The sequence below is a fragment of the Capronia coronata genome (assembly GCF_000585585.1).
Source record: "Capronia coronata CBS 617.96 chromosome Unknown acBCG-supercont1.1, whole genome shotgun sequence".
In the NCBI taxonomy this organism is placed as follows: domain Eukaryota; kingdom Fungi; phylum Ascomycota; class Eurotiomycetes; order Chaetothyriales; family Herpotrichiellaceae; genus Capronia; species Capronia coronata.
The window spans coordinates 1967603-1984080 of record NW_006912893.1 but is presented as its reverse complement, the minus strand read 5'-3'; the positions used below and the strand labels follow the sequence as shown (position 1 = coordinate 1984080).

Genomic DNA, 16478 nt, shown 5'->3' with positions numbered 1-16478 from the left:
CGAAGCCGCCACGAAATTGCGGCAGAAAACGGCTGGCCACTGTGCTGATGATACCCACTATCATTACCAGAATTGAAAGGCGGGAAGGGAAGCGAATGAGTTTTGTTATCGGGCAGAAATACTCGGTATATATAGTGTCACTCTGAGCCAGACAGGATGCATGGTATGGAGGGAATTACCTTACTTGCCGCCACGCGCCTTGTACATCGAGGTCATGCCAATCGAGGTCATGGCCCTGTTCGAACGAAGGTTCGGAAGCTGTGTCCACAGGTTGAATGGTCTTAGTGAAAGAGGCCTCGCTTGGGACACTTGCCTGACTTCAGCTTCTCACCTCCACCCCGGTCACGGTGGCCTCGCTACAGAATCAGCAGTAAGCCTTCCGGACTTGAAGAATTCCAGTCAGTAATCGGTACAAGCACAGATACCGGGGACAGTCACGTCAACATATTGCCGAACGAGAACGTATTTCTTGAACCGGATTGAATATAAATGCGTTTCCTTCTGTACAAGAGGCAAGTCAGGAGTCTCCAGCTCATCCGCTCACGTGCCCGAAAAAAACAAACAGCTGTCTTGCATTTAAGAGAAAGTCGACGTCTATTTCCCCTTGGACACCAATTCTTCCATTCTCTTCCGCGTCTCGCTGGTCTTTTCATCCGCCCAGCGCGAGGCCACGTCCGCGTGGATTTTGGCTTGCTGCCAGGCCTGCTCCGTGAAACTCCTGATCTGAAGATGCGTGTCCCGGATGGCCGGCACTCTTTTCTCATATTCCCATATCAAGTCGGACGTGTTGCGCATCGTGACGGGGATCAACAACCAGCCAGCCGTGACTCCTACGGCCAACGGGAACGTGGCTCGTAGAACAATGCCCCGGTTCCGTGTGACGATTGACCCGGCCATAGTCGCGACGAGCACGTATATCAGTCCCGGCAGAACTTGTTCGCCCGTCTCCGGCGCGGGAGCTAACGAGGCAATCGTGCTGGTGAAATTGGTCTCCTTCTGGAACGCCCACGTCAAGAAGTCGTTGATGCCATTCTCGGCGGCGAGGGACTTGTCGTACAGGAACAACCGCGCTCTTTTCACTTGTTCTGTCAGTCGGTCTGTCGGGGTCGGAGAGCTGGGCTTGGGCTTGGAAACTGGTGAGGTCGGGGATGGTTCGGGGATGGTTGGTAGAGCGACGGGGTCGGAGTATATGGGTTTCTTTTCGGGAAGCTATATATGGCGTGAAGTGGTTAGAGAGAGATCAACACCTAGCTAGGTGAGAGGGAGAGGAGTAAGTACTGCGTCTTTGGAGGGGACTGGAGCTTCTGCAAAGGCAGTGCGGAAGTTGATGTATCGTGGTGCTTGGGTGGCCGCAGCTCCGCCGAGAACTAAGAATGCGGCTTGTCCTGACTGTAGGTTGCGGTGGTTAGCAGGATCTTTCCCAGGCGTAGAGACCACATACAGCTCGAAGCACTCTTGCGCGCGCCATGGCTGGAGAGGGTGCGTGGTTGTTGCAGCTGGCGTAATGTCAATGGTCGGGACTCTCACAAAACGGAACATGCAACTTGAAGCCGCAATTGAACTTGAAGTCGAGCTTCAACTTCGCGGAGAATCGGGCTTGGCAGGAACTGAGCACTGCAAAGTCGACTTTGGAGTAGTTACAGTACCTAGGATTTGGATATTTGATGGAATCGCTTCTGTGAATCCGCATATCCTATGTCATTCTCTGCTGTCTCCAGGTCAAGGGTGGGATAGAGTCGTGGCCAAGGTCCATTGTTTTACTTCTGCAGTCTTGTGTTGCACAGCTTGCCGCCGCCTTGCAACGCTGAGGGCCGAAACACCCTCCCGGGACGTCCGTCACTCAACTTCAACCTCGGACGACTACTACTACTATTAGTATGCACAAACTGCTACGGCGGCAGCCATGGACATGTACCAGATGTCTCCGCAAGCAGCAGCGACACCATACTACGGCCGCAGGAACTGCTGCTCCGGCTACAATAGCAGATAATGCCTTCGAGTCTGCATACCTTCACGCCTCACCCACTCGAAACAGTGACAATGCGCTTCTCCGCGAGGTCTTCAACAACAAAGGCACATGGCGGACCTCTGAGAAGAAAAGCTCGGGCCTGATAGGGAACATTCATCTGACGACTGAGCGAGGCTTCCAAACCTTTGCGGAGACGTCGGTGGCACAGTGCAAGAGGTTGGTCGAGAGAACACTTGCTGCGGCTACAGTGGACGAGTATAGAGCCATCCCTAAAGACCTTGACCGGCTCAGCGATCTGCTATGTCGGGTCATCGACTTGTCCGACTTTATCAGGAGCATCCATCCTAGTGCGGCGGTCGCGGCAGCTGCATCGGCGTCATACTCCCTGATGTTCCAGTACATGAATGAGCTGAACACAACCACCGGGCTGAATCAGCAGCTGCGGAAGGCGTGGAACATGCCTGAAGTGCTGTCGCATTGGAATGAGGAGGAGAAGATGGTGGCGCAACTGCTGATGAAGGACTTTGCTAAGTCGGGTATCGATCTGCCCGAGGAACAGAGGCAACAGTTTGTTTCTCTGTCGAATGATATCGCCCAGGTAGGCACCGATTTCATCAACCAGATGGACCATGCCAAGGACCATGTCACTCTCCTGCGCCAGCAGCTCGATGGCGTCGATCCCACTCTAGTCAAGGGCCTCCGGTCTTGGGAGCGGGTGCAGATTCCAGTCTACAGTTCGGCATCTAAGGTGATCATGAACTCAGCCAACAGCCCAGAAACTAGGAAAGCGCTGTATATTGCCGAGCGGACGGCATCTAGACAGACTGTCGCCCGACTCGAACAGCTCCTGCTCCGTCGTGCCGAGTTGGCGAAGCTCACGGGCTACGATAGCTACGCACAAATGACGCTGGCTGACAAAATGTCCAAGACGCCGGCAGCTGTAAGTAACTTCTTGGAGTCGCTGAATGCAAACAACAAAGTACAGGTCCAGAAGGAACTGGCGCCTTTGCTGGAGCTCAAACGCAGAATCGACCATAATGCAACCACCATCGACCCTTGGGACCATTCTTACCTGCTGACCAAGCTGGCGCAAGCCGAGGCCGCAGCAGGGCCACGCACCTCCAGGTCGCGTCTGCGCGAGACCGTCAGCAACTATTTCGCCCTCGGACATGTCATGCAAGGTCTGTCGAACCTGTTCGAGTCACTATATGGCGTCCGGCTTGTGCCGAAAGAGACCCAACAAGGCGAGGTCTGGCATTCGGAAGTCCGCAGGCTGGACGTCTACACGGACAAGCAGCAGCACATAGCAACCATGTATTGCGACCTGTTCTCTCGGCCGGGGAAACTGCCAAACCCTGCACACTTTACGCTCCTCTGTTCCCGTGAGATCTCCGACGAAGAAGTCCAGGAATGCCAGGAACGAGGCGAGCCCTTGAACAGCGGCATGCCGACGCTCCTGGGACCGAAATCTAGCTCTGCTTCTTCCACGACATCGGGCGATCCAGCAGCGTCGGGGCAGGCGCATTACCAGGTCCCGATCATCGCTCTGGTGTGTGGGTTTCCGGACCCTAGCACATCGGTGGGCCCCTCGCCGTCCCTCCTGTCCCTGCACAGCGTGACGACGCTGTTCCATGAAATGGGCCACGCCATCCACAGCATCCTAGGCCGGACCTCGATGCAGGGCATTTCCGGCACACGCTGCGCCACCGACTTTGCCGAACTCCCCTCCGTCTTGATGGAATACTTCGCCACCGACCCGGCCGTGCTCAAGAGCTTTGCGCGACATTGGCAGACCGACGCCATCATCCCCGACGAACTGTTGACCGCTCTGGCCGACGAGCGCACGAAACAGGCCGAACGCTCTGGCGGCTGGAACGACGAGGCCCAGATCCTCATGTCCATTCTCGACCAGGTCTACCATTCCACCGGCCCCGTGGAGGCTTTGGAGCGCACAGGCCGCTACGATTCGACGGCCGTCTATCACGATGTCTGGAACAAGTACGGCAGCGTGGCGGAGCCGCGGCGGACGGCGTGGCAAGGCTTCTTTGGCCACCTGTACGGCTATGGCGCGAGCTACTACTCCTATCTGTTCGACCGGGCTATTGCCCGCCAGGTCTGGCGCGCCGTGTTCAGAGACGGGCACGATAATGCCGCGCTCGATCGGGAGGCCGGGGAGCGCTTCAAGCAGGAGGTGCTGCGCTGGGGTGGCGGACGCGATCCCTGGCTCTGTCTCGAGAGTCTGATGGGCGAGGGCCGCGGCATCTTGGCTGAGGGAGGCGAAGAGGCCATGCTTGAGGTCGGCAGGTGGGGTGTTGGTGCGTCGAGTGACGGTGCAATGTAATGTATACATAGTAGACGACGATTTTTGATGTAAAGAAATGAATTCATGATAATTATATGTTCCAGTTCGAAAGTATGGTTAAGACCACAAGGCCAAATTATATGGAAACGGTCTTGTTATTACCTCGAGACCCCTATCGCTGCACGGTGGAGTTGATGCTTCTGTCATGAACAGACTTTGTGCCTGTTCTGATTATTCCGTGGCCTCGTTCAGTCGTGACTTCAGACCAGCCATGCGACAGACCACTGTCCGTCTATTAGTCATACTGCTGAAGTGTGGCTCAACACGATGACAAGCATCAGAACATCCCTATAGAAGCTCAAGCAGCTGGATTTGGTTCATCCTCAGGCTCATCTTCAGTCCATAGTACCCCCTGTCATACCTCCTCTTAAGCAGCTTGATGGAGTCTGACATTCACACTCACTGGAGCTGTGGTGAGACTATAGTCATGCAGCTCTGCGTCAGAGTCGTCAAGTTTCTCAATAGCGTCAAACCGCTGCAGTAGGCGGCAGATGACATAGCCGGCCTCGGTCAGGGCAAACTGCTGGCCGAGGCACATACGTGGACCGCCGTTGAAAGGGATATACTCCCAGCCGTGTTTGCGGCCGGCCCAGCGCTCCGGGATGAACTTGTCGGCATCGGGGCCCCAGATATCCCGACGTCTGTGCATCACGTACACAGAATACACCACCTCTTGGCCGCGCCGGACGTATACAGGACTCATCCCATCAGGGCCACCACCTCGGGGAAGCGTCGTGTCCCTGGTGGCTTGGCGGGCATTCAGCGGGACTGAAGGATACAATCGGAGGGTTTCGTTCATGACATGCTGAAGATACGTACACGACTTGAGCGCGGCGAAGGTGATTTTGTCGTGCGAGTCGTACGGGCCGAACGTCTCGAGGATGCTGGCTCGGAGTCTGTGGAATACCTGAGGATGACGGGCGAGTTCCCAGAAGGTCCAACCCAAGAGTCCGGCAGTAGTGTCTCGTCCGGCAAGAAGAATATTGAGTAATTGACTGCGGAGATCGACTCTGTTATCTGTGACTTTCAACAGCTCCTTCAGAAAAATGTAGCGGCCATCTTTCTCTTTGTTCGACGCATCCGGTATCGCGGCTCGTTCAATACAGTAGTCGGCGAAATCATGGACTTCCCGAATAGCTTTGCGAAACGAGGGTGGATTGTATAGCCAGTACAGAGTGGCCAACCTGGCCCGGGTGCCCAAGCAGGATATTCCATAGTCGAAGGACTCGGCCACGTTGGTGTGGTTGAAAGCCACTGGTCCCATGAGAGACATATCCTGAGCTAGTGCTGCTTCTTGAGAGTTGATGCTGTCTCCGAAGAGAAATTCTGTCGCAGTGTCAATGGTCAGTCGGAAGAAAATCGGCGCGAGGTCTGTTGGGGCTGTCCATCCCGACGCATCTACAGGAAGATGCTTTAATAATGTTTGTACGTGTCTTTCTTCGGAGACCAGGTCGGCGACTTGCTCGCGGGCAAACTGTGGTCTTAAAATGGCCCGTGAGTGCTCCCTAGCACATGAAGATGCATAAGCGTCCACTCATAGGCTTTACCTAATCTGTAGCATTGATGCAGTCAATTTAAGTGCGTACCATGTTTTGCCGTCCGCAGTGAAGATGCCCACCCCCAGCATGGGAAAGAAGTTGTTCCTCCTTCGGGGACCGAGTTCAAAGTCGTGGAATTGTGTAGCAAGAACAGCTTGGATGTTCTTCGGGTCATGAGTGGTGATGTTGGTTGAACCTGGCATCCTCAGCACGAACGTAGGACATCCACCCTCCTTGTAGATCTTGACCGCTTCTTGTGGGACCTGGTGTCGTTTGTCGGCTTGGATCATTCTCATCATAGTGTCTAGGCCGAAGAGGAGTTTGTAGGCGTGCTTGTGGGGCGGCTGGCACCCCAGATGCTTCGCTCTTCTGGCATGTTGACGTGAAGCCCAGAAGAAATTGGCGGTAGCAAAGACGATAAATGAAGCGAAAAGAAGGGAGGCAAGAGGGAGGAGATGGATCATTTTGAGGTCAACTTTGCAAACAATCTGGATGGGTTGAAACATCAGCAGCGCCTGGCTGCCACCTGTCTGGGGACATGAGGCGACCGAGTCTAGATATGTGGTTTGAAGCCGACAATCATGGCCACAGCCGAGGTATGCTTCCATGTACATGCACGCTGCATCGGTGTGTACATGTCCAAGTCTAGTAGTGGTCATGAACAAGCAATTGACCCCGCATATCGTATGATGTACGCCCAAGTGATTGTGGGGGGTAGTCTGGAGACTGTGGATTCCAAGGACTTAGTATCCGTCGCAACGCCTACCTGTTTTGGCGAGATATTGTCTGCCCATGTAAAGCTGTCTGGGAAGGTAAACGTTGATTGGAGCCAGGCGGGAGTACCGACCCTCGCATACGAGATACGAACACCAAGATACGACTGCGAGAACTGGCGTTCAGAGTGATCCACGCAACGGACAGTCTTTGAGCCGTTGCACATCACGTAGCTTTCAGAAACCACGGTAATTTGTGCTTCACGTGGAATATTCTTCTAGAGTCAGTGAGCATTGTTTGCTTCTTAGCTTGTCTGCCTCGGCTTCCTCCATGCGTTGAACTGAGTGGGCCGAGGCTCTGCCTGGATATGGCAGCTCTGGCTTGGACCGCTGTGGTATCCATTGAGAGCTATCACTGTCTAGCAGTGACTGAAGTGGCCGGAGTATCGCGCTTGGGGCTCGAACAGGTGGGCGAGGCTGCATAAGCGTGTGGAACGCGGTGCCAGTCAAGGCTCGTAAGAATAGCGTCAGTCTGGTAGATGGTATACCGAGAAGCTGGCCAACCTCGCACCTCACATGTGGAGTCACTCACTCTGATATAGAATGAACAGTTGTGAGCAGGTCCACACAGGCATTGCAGGGGGGACGAAGTGAGGCATTGATGGCTGCTGCAATGTGAAGCTCGAACTTGAAGTCGACGTCTTTGACCCGGAGTCCAATTATGGTTAGGCTTTGCGGAACGTTGATTGGACAGAAGCTCGTTTCGGCAAACCTGCCTGATACAAACGGCAACTGGGCGGGTAGATGACTCCTTTCAGCAAATTCCGCCGTGTCCCGCCCCTCCCTCACTATCTCTCTAGTTCTCGCCGCGTGTCTCGATCCCCAATGCAAGTCGTGTGGGAAGCAGACACTGCGGCCTTTGCCAGCCGCAAGAGAGCCGCTCGGGCGTGTCAGAAATGTCGCGCCGCCAAAAAGCGCTGTCACCACACCTTCCAGCGGCCTCCGGAACAGCAAGCAGATTCTGCCGGTCTCGACCGGGTCCTGCCCAATCTAACACACAAAGAACCCATCCGCTTTGTCGGTGACACGAACCCGGAGTCTATACTGACCGATCTATCTTCGCGCTCACAAGGCGAAAAGAGAATCAGTCGTGTCGGGACCTGGGTGCAGCAGGCTCGTTCCCTGCAAGATGAACTCCCCCAAGAAGAACTTGGTCACCAGCCCAAATCGGGGGACAAGACGCCCGTCAATGTCGAGAAATATGGCAAGTCTGAAGGCGGCCGGAGGACATTGACCGGTCACCAGAGGAATTACCTACAAGCCGTGGGCGCGTTTCGCGTTCTGCCCAAAGCCACCCAGGATGTTCTCGTTACTACGTACATTAGCTGTCTCGACGGGCTTCTGCCGATCATGAACGGCCTCAAGCTCCTGAAGGATTACATGGATGGGCGCTGCTCGATCTTTCTCATCCAAGCGATATGCCTGGTCACTTGTAAGACACATGAAGCTGCACCATATCTGCGCCTGTACGACGACGGACCATTGCTCGATCCGATCCCCTTTGCTCGAAGTCTGCATACAGGCCTGGACGCGGCGATGAAGGCAGATCTGGAACCCGACAGAGTCACGAAAATCCAGATTCTGACATTGATGCATTTACACAACGACGGGCCTGGAGGGATTGAAGAATCTTCGTTACACCTGACTCTTGCAATCCACGACGCTTGGACCGCGGGACTTCATATCCTGACCGCGGGCCGGACCCCGAAAGATCAGAACAGTATGCTCTGGTGGACGATCTGGACGCTGGACAAGATCAACGCGTGTCTAGGTGGGCGGCCCATCATGATTGCAAATCGAGACATCGACATCCCCCGCCCACCGCTTGAGCCTAATCCTCCGAGTCAAGCCATCAATCTCTGGCTTCGCCTGGCCGATCTCCTCGACCAAGTCATCGAATTCTACAGACCGACGGCAGATCTGGAATCAACCGGCTGGGAAACCGAGTTCCCTACATACTCCTCGTTGGCCCAAGACATCGACTTCTCGTTGCTCAATGACAGCGAGCAGAGTAAGTGGCACCCTCGTCGAACATGTTATTACTCGCTATCTATCGTGGTCTTTGTCTAACAAAAAATTGCAGCGATACTCGAACTCTGCTATCATGTAATTGCGATCTTGAGCTGCCGTGCCGGAGGACCAGCAACAGCATCATATGCCCGCCGCATCTCCGCCGCCGACCGAATCCAACAGCTCCTCTCCGATGGCCGACACACCCGTATCTCGCCCATCCCTTTGGTGCCTTACGCTGTTGGGCTCTCTCTGACGGTCGCTTACCGCAGCCTACGAGACAATGCCAACGTTGACCCTGAACGAGCACAAGCTGATCTCGCCACGCGATGCGAGACTCTCGAGACCCTGAGCACGTACTGGTGGACAGCCGACGCGATGGCCCGGCTGGGTCGTAAAGCGCTTAAGAGTCTCCAACAACCAGGCGTGCCGAAGCATACGATTGCCAGCATTGCCGACGCCATGGATGCAGAAGTCACAGCATGCAAGTTCGGCCCTTTCGAACCACATTCTCACAACTACCACTACCACCATCACCACGCCAGCCGAGTCAATCCCAACACTCAAGAAAGAACACACTCAACCGGACACGGACACGGACAAGGGCCAAGCCACGGCCACGGCAACGATGGAGACGCAGGGAACGCACTACAAGTCCTCTCCGATGCAGCGGCCAGACATTCTGCGCAGCCCGAGCAACACGATACCAGTAACCATGGCCAAGCTCAGCCTCCAACATCACCAACCCCAGCACCGTTCACAGCACCCACCTCTACGTCCCTGGCGGCGCAATATAACAGTTCCCAAGCTGTTTCGAATCCTGCCACAACAGCAGACATCACTGCCTCCACCACCGCCACCCCAGCTGACACCATCGTCACCACCGCAACCACCGCCACCACCCAGACTGGAACCGGGTTGCCCCCCACTCCTCACGGCAGATCAGGTCCTGGACCCGGAGATCCTTTCTTCAGTGGCGGCGCAGACAATGTCGATATCCCGCCAGCATCAGCATTCAACGACCAATACCAATACCAGTTCGACGACCTTGACAATCTGTTTGATGGCTTCTTTGATCTCAGCATGCCGACCATCTTTCAGGATCCGCTATTCGACGGCGATGCCTTCCTCAGCGCGGATCTCAATTTCGCGGCCGCCGACGATGCCATGGGAATTGGTATTGGCTCAGCTTCAGATGCGCCAGGGGGGTCAGGAGGAGGAGGAGCTATGGGAGTGGGAATGACCGACTTTGACAGTAAGGCAGGCCTCGTGGCTGGTGTCCATGCAGGTTCTGGTCAGAGCGACAAGTCGGGCAACACCGCAAATGCTCAAGGAAATGCATTTACAGCGGGCACCAATACCAATCCGACCAGCCCTTCGACCGTGAATCCGACGATCGGCACGGCGGCAGCGAAACATAGAGCGTCGGGTCCAATCTTTCCGGACCTCCTCCTCAACCAAGACGATGTGGACAGCACCGCGATGAGCCGAGACGGACGCAACTGAAATTAGCTTCTGCGTAGCTTCTACGAATGACGAGTGAACATGTGATCTGGAGCCATGTGATTCAGATTGTGACTGGGTACAGACATCGGGAAGACAGACTATAATGGCAACAGGGCATGGGTTGAGAATTCAGATGGAATGGAATGTTGAGGAAGGATATTGTAGCTGGCATATCTGTACCGGAACCCAAGGAAAAGATCAGAACTGGCGCGTGATTACGCAGACCTGAAGACGCCTGAATGAAAGCAACGGTTGATCTTTCACTGCTTTCTGAGCGTCAATAACCATAAACGACTAGACGGATACCTGATACATTGTACGAAGCCTGATGGCTCAGGGGTGATTGATGTATATCGTGAAGTACCAGGGAGATCAACGTCGTCTTCTGTCTCGTGCAAATAGGGGTGTTTTTAATGCTTGTTTCCACAATTTCTGTCCTAGACTAGGGAATCTGGAGGGACGGAATCAGGTTATGTACCCGACGCTCGTCAGTCTGATATTCGAGGGACATATCTTGGACATTCCAGAATAGCCCGCCAGTTCAGCTTGTGTCCAGTCTTCCCAAGTGCCAGCATCAGAGCTCATCGTATCACAGCAGAGCAGACACAAGATCAAGAAGGTACGGAGTGGATGCTGCGCCATGGGGAAAAAAGCAGCCTGCAGACATGATCAAGACCGCCCAAAGGTCGCCTCCTTCCGTGTCTCTGCCCTGAGGCACCTAATCATAGGAACCAAAGATGGAACGGGGGATAATTTCATTTCCGTACAAAACGAGTCTCCTGTGTGACCCAGGTACATAAGGTCAAGGCAAGAGGCAGAGTGGTTTTACAATTCGTCATGTTCCTGAGGACCGCCATCATCGGTGTCTGCGATGAACGTCTTGGCCGCCGCAGCTGCCCCGCTGACTGCAGTCTTGACGGCGTCCGCGACACCAGATCCGGCTTCTTCGGCGGCAGTGGTGGCTGCAGGGGCGGCCTTGGCCAGGGTGTCGCTAGCGGATGAGGTCACGTCTTCCATCTCACTGTCCTCGTCCTTGGCCGCCAGCCCGTCGACACCGTGCTTGCCGTTGTCGCGGATGAAAGCCGCAAGATCCTCCATGGTTCGCGAGCCAGAGTAGTCAACTGGCGAGTCCTTGGATCCGGCAGGGTACAGTTTGATGGTGGGGAATCCAGCGATCTCATCCGGCACGTCGTTCAAAGTGGCATCGATCTTGGCCACTACCACTTTTGAGCTGTAGTCAGGATTCGAGGTGTAGAGTTCAGCCAGTTTCTCGTAGGTGGGGGAAAGTCTGTATACATCAGCAATTATACTCTAGTAAGAGGTAAGAAAGGAAAGAAACTTACGCCTTGCAGTGTCCGCACCACGGAGCATAGAATTCAATGAGAACATCCTTGGAGTCATCCAAGACAATGTCCTTGTAGGAGTGAGCCACAACCACTGTGACAGAGCCTTCCTGCTTCTCCGGAATTGGTTCCGATTTGATGCTGGGCTCGAGTTTGCCGTCAACGAAGGACTTGACGAACTTGCCGATGTTCTTCTCGGTAAGCTTGTTGCCATCGAAGGGATATTTCTCGTTCTTGACCGTCTCCTGGATGGCGAAGGATGGAAATTTGTCGGTGGGCAAGTTCAAGTTGCCGGCGTGGGCACCGAAAGCCTTTGCGTCAATGGTTGCGAAGTTGATGAGGCCCTTGTACTTTTCAGCCACTGGCTTCAAAGCCTCGGCCAAGGAGGTGCGCTCTTCAGGAGTCTCGGCGAAGATGTAAGCTAGAGGGATTCCGGCCTATGGCATCAATCAGCATTCAAGTCGACCATATCTGGGGATGATGATACGTACGCCCATGTATCCAGCATAGGTCTCGGGACCAACCTCGCCAACCAAAGGAGTGGATGCGGTCTTGATGAATTTGGTGATGGCCTCGTCTTCAAACTTGCCGTCGAACGTGCTCTTTCCCTCGTCAAAGTCCTTGTACAGAACGATGGCAGGTTGCTTGACGCCCTCGGCTTTGGCGAGAGAAGCGTCATTCGAGGCGCCAAAGATGTATTCGTCTCTTAACGATTCGGCGAGTGCAGTGAAGGTCTGGTTGGATGCTTTATCGTCCGGAGCGATATAAGCCACGACGACGACTTTATCGGTTGTTTTAAAGTCGTCAAGGGTCTCGGGTGTGAGGAGGGAGACAGCAGGCAGCTGTTGTTTGGTCATGTATGAGATGATGCTGTTCCGGTTAGGGCGAGTGAACAGAGCAGGAGACTGACTGGCATGACTTACGCAGGCGCTTTTCTGGCACCAGGATACGGCTTGACGTTATCAGTGCCACGGAAGACCTTGACGGTCGGATATCCCTCGACACCATAGTCTTTGCACAGGTCTCCTTCGGAGGTGCAGTCGACCTTGACCAGAGCAATGTTCTTCTCCTTGAGAGTAGATGCGGCCTCCTCGTATTCAGGTGCCAGGGCTTTGCAGTGACCGCACCAGGGCGCGAAGAACTCTGCCAGCACCAGGTCATGCTCGGCGATGAAATCTTTAAAGTTGTCCTTCTTCAGGTCGTGGACATCGCTTGCGGCGGCGAACCCGGCAAGGGCGAGGCTGGCCGCAGCCAGGGAGGTGAAAGACCGCATGATGATGAAGGGGCCGAGATCAGGCTGCGGGAGGACAAGGAAAACAGAAACGTATGAAAAAGGGGAATAATGAAGAGGAACGAGAGGAGGAAGACAGGAGTGAAAAGGAGCCGTGAAGCTGTGAAGCTGTGAAGCGGGCGACAAGAATTAATTCGAGTTGATGAATGGTGCAGTGGTGAGTGACTGACGCCTAGGGAAAGACGCGCTGAGGAGACGGTGTCAAGAAGTTGTCAACTGCTTATTCCGGCCTCCAACCCTCCAACCAGTGAGCGGTTAAAAGGGGTCCTCCGTACCCTCCTTATCCTCCTTATCCTAAGGGTCCTATGCCTCCCTAGTCTCTCGATCTAGGGACTCTGATATCCTCATCCCTGACCTCCTCAATTAAGCGGGCCACTTGTTTGTACTTGATCGGGAACCCCTTATCTCGCCAGAGTCAAGATCAATAGGTGGTCTACTGTTGTATAAGTTATTCAATGGCCCTGCTGAAACGCAATAGCTGGCCACTAAAATAAAACGGTTGTTTATCGTAGTATGTAGAGAAATATCGCGTTTGATCCCCACGGACCATGGTATTTCTAAGCAAGATGATGATGCCTATATCTCTGCTACCACATCCCATGCCACTGCCACACTCAATCCTCTTCTTCCGAGAGCACGATCGTGGGTATGGCACTATATATCGTCTCTCCATTTGTGCCCTTGCGGTTCCCTTCCAACTCCAGAGCCATCTTATATGCTTCGGCCTTGCCCCGATCCACATCCACCAACAACATCAGTGGCAAGGGAAGAAAGATCAGCACTGCCAGAAACACAAACGCCGGTCGGATCTCTCCATATCGATCGGTGATTGCGCCGACAATGGCTGGGCCAAAGATGCTGGAGCCCTTGTCCGTGATCGCGTAAAGCGCGTAGAAAGCTGCTTCAAACCCCGGCGGAATGAGTTCTCCAAAGAAGGCTCGACAATACGATGACAGCCCACCAAGAACGAAGCCATAGATGGCTCCCAGCGGGTACATCTCCCAGGGTTGTTGCAACCCAAACACCCCATACCGTTTGATGGCTGGGATGAACCCTAAGAGCCCATATAGCGGGATGATCTCAAACAAACAGATGCAGGCCACGATGGTTCGTGACGCTCCCAGGTTGAAAAAGCGAGAGATGAAGCTCCAATAGAATGCCCCGATCACACCCGCTATGGTCGCAATCACGTTAATGAGCCCGAGTGCTTCGGTTTTCATTCCCAAGCTTGTTTTGGCGAAGAGAACGGCAGTCCTGTTTGGACTTAGTTGTAAGCTCTCACCGAGAATGAATCATGACTTACCCGCTCACTGTTGCAATACTGTCACTCAGCAAAAACCAAGCACCGAGAAAAATCACAATATCCTTGAGTCTTCTGGCGTGCCCAATTGTTTTAAAAAGGGACTTCCAGGCGTAGATGACGTATCCAAGCCAACCTGAACCACCAGCCAGTCCAGCAGGTAGCGGTGGACCTGGCCGAGGTCGCAACCACATGGCGGCCGGAATGCTGAAAACAAACCACCACAGACCAACCACCATCAGAACGAGGCGTAGAGAAAATGTGGTCGAGCCTGTCGCGACCACGATCAGTATGGCAATCGTTTGCACGAACAATCCAGCAATGTACCCAATGCCGATCCCATTCGATGATATCTTCGTAGACAGCTTCAGCTCGGGTGAGTTTGCTGCTGCAGGAGTTGGAGTCGTCTGATCAGGACGATCCCCCGCCAGTAGAGCTGACGTGGGACCGGTCAAAGCATCATCCTCTTGCACGTAATCGGCCTCAGTATCAACTGAGGGCCTTGCATGATCAGAATGACTCTCCCGGCGTCGGGTGCTCCGGTCGATGGACGGGTGGTAGCGAACCAAGAGCGGCAAGAAAGAGTTAAGTAAGACGAATGATGCGCCGAAACAGGTATTGGAGATGATGGCGAAAAGCGCCCCAAGGAGATAGACTTTTGGAACCACCACAATGAACATTGCGGTCACGGTCGCACCGGTCAAGGCGAACACAAGCAGAAATGTCTTCCGAAAGCGGCCGTGGTCCGCTGCTGCGGACATGGAGATGATGAGCACAGCTTGTATCAGCACACTGATTGAGAAAGTGTACATCGCAAAGCTCGCGGTATTGATCTCGGCACCGAGGAAATAGATGACGCAAGCAGGCAGTTCGTTATGGGTGTGTTTGGGAGGCTCCAAGGCGGTGGCATTGGGAGTGCCGCCGAGTCCAGTGTGCCAGTCTGCACTGCAGGGTGTTGTCTTGTCTTTCAACAGTACGCCTTGATCTCGGGCAAGTTGCTCGAGAGTAATGGGTAGAAAGGAGCCTGGACGCCAACGATCAGCAGGTTGCACCATGTTGTCACACTCTTATAGGTTAAATCCATCCTTACCCATTGCACAGATGGCAAACACCTCCGCGGCCCAGCCATATGAATACCACCCCCAGAGCTCTTTCTGGCTCGTTGGCCTTGTGTCCTCGTCCGCATACCGCCTGTCCTCCGGGACTGGCTCCGTCAATTCATCCATGGCGGAATCTGCGGAAGTCGAAGACGACTCGCGCTCGTCATCTGCTTCGACTGAAGGTGTAGGCGAGATCAGGCTTGCTTTGGAATGGGAGCTTTGGCGTGGTAGTGGAGGACGCGAGGGAGGATCGGGTTCCCCATGCCGAGGGACCTAGGGAACAATGTCAACAATGTCAACAATGCCAGGGAGTCTGCTGGAATCGGAAGTGCTGGTGATTGATGTTGATGATGTTGATGATGAGACACCGACAAGGGAAGAGAAGTGACTTCGGGGTATTGTCCAGCAGCGATTGGCTACATAGGGGAACAGACCATGTTTCTGTCTTCTTCGAGACCCCTACGTCCAGAACTCCGTCAGCCTACCTCGCCCCTCCTGTATAACCCCTAGATGTCATTTTTCCTCCTTTCTTCACAGCAAAGAAAAGACATGGACCTGATGATACGTGTTGAGATCGTATAGTACCTAGGTATAACAAGCGATAGCAGTCGAGTTACGTGTTCACCTTGCTAACCACCTAGATCGGGTCTAACAGAGTGGATGATGCGGGTCGGGCCAGCTGTGCAGCTCGCAGCGTCGTCGTACTATATAACATACGATTGTGCCAGAGACTAAGAAGGCGATCGGGATGTCCCCGTCGACTTGACCAGCAGACCTCGCTCTTGAGATCTTAGACGAGCCCTCCTCTTACCTCAATACAACCGCAATCACTTATCTTGGGACCACCGATATTGCCATGCGCTGTGGCGCTAGAGGCTAGTCCTGACTCTCGTTGGGCATGGCTTTGGATCTCCGAGTCTCTAGCTTCCCCAAGTTACGAAGATCACACCCTCAGAGGCCGCTGAAATGCACACCATGGGCTGGCATCGTCGGATGGCGTGCAGATAGGCACAGACGAGTCCGTCGAGTCTGCGAGAATATCCAATCAGTGGTGGACGTGAGGGATTCTGGGTGATGTCGTGTCAGCTGTGGTCGACCGTGGGCATGCGCATAGCGGGACCAATGAGGGTTTCGACAGAATGAACATCAGACTGAAATCTGATCGTCTGGTGCAAGCTGAAATGAGATATCTGAGCTGGACCGGAGAATCAAGCGAACGTGTAGGAGTTAAGGTCGGTAGGTTGGTAGATTTTGATAAGATCCTCCCCCATCGTACTACGAGGTAC

At 54.1% G+C, this 16478-nt stretch overlaps 6 protein-coding genes across 6 annotated transcripts; 2 read left to right on the top strand and 4 right to left on the bottom strand.

The window, feature by feature from the left end:
* Nucleotides 1-594: 594 nt before the first annotated feature.
* A1O1_00697 (uncharacterized protein) lies at nt 595-1468 on the bottom strand (the record flags this gene model as incomplete). Its single annotated transcript, XM_007721614.1, has 3 exons — nt 595-1209; nt 1279-1389; nt 1442-1468. 3 exons carry the CDS (start codon nt 1466-1468, stop codon nt 595-597), a joined length of 753 nt encoding a protein of 250 aa, XP_007719804.1.
* A 409-nt stretch (nt 1469-1877) lies between these two features.
* A1O1_00696 (uncharacterized protein) lies at nt 1878-4310 on the top strand (the record flags this gene model as incomplete). Its single annotated transcript, XM_007721613.1, has 1 exon — nt 1878-4310. One exon carries the CDS (start codon nt 1878-1880, stop codon nt 4308-4310), a length of 2433 nt encoding a protein of 810 aa, XP_007719803.1.
* A 388-nt stretch (nt 4311-4698) lies between these two features.
* A1O1_00695 (uncharacterized protein) lies at nt 4699-6333 on the bottom strand (the record flags this gene model as incomplete). Its single annotated transcript, XM_007721612.1, has 2 exons — nt 4699-5836; nt 5918-6333. 2 exons carry the CDS (start codon nt 6331-6333, stop codon nt 4699-4701), a joined length of 1554 nt encoding a protein of 517 aa, XP_007719802.1.
* Nucleotides 6334-7467: 1134 nt separating this feature from the next.
* A1O1_00694 (uncharacterized protein) lies at nt 7468-10158 on the top strand (the record flags this gene model as incomplete). The annotated part of the gene is made up of 2 exons (XM_007721611.1): nt 7468-8653; nt 8726-10158. 2 exons carry the CDS (start codon nt 7468-7470, stop codon nt 10156-10158), a joined length of 2619 nt encoding a protein of 872 aa, XP_007719801.1.
* An 825-nt stretch (nt 10159-10983) lies between these two features.
* A1O1_00693 (protein disulfide-isomerase A1) lies at nt 10984-12774 on the bottom strand (the record flags this gene model as incomplete). Its single annotated transcript, XM_007721610.1, has 4 exons — nt 10984-11446; nt 11502-11938; nt 11993-12371; nt 12425-12774. The coding sequence occupies 4 exons, from the start codon at nt 12772-12774 to the stop codon at nt 10984-10986; spliced, it is 1629 nt and encodes a 542-aa protein (XP_007719800.1).
* Nucleotides 12775-13406: 632 nt separating this feature from the next.
* On the bottom strand, nt 13407-15318 carry A1O1_00692 (UMF1 family MFS transporter; the record flags this gene model as incomplete). The annotated part of the gene is made up of 3 exons (XM_007721609.1): nt 13407-14046; nt 14096-15116; nt 15183-15318. The coding sequence occupies 3 exons, from the start codon at nt 15316-15318 to the stop codon at nt 13407-13409; spliced, it is 1797 nt and encodes a 598-aa protein (XP_007719799.1).
* Nucleotides 15319-16478: the final 1160 nt, after the last annotated feature.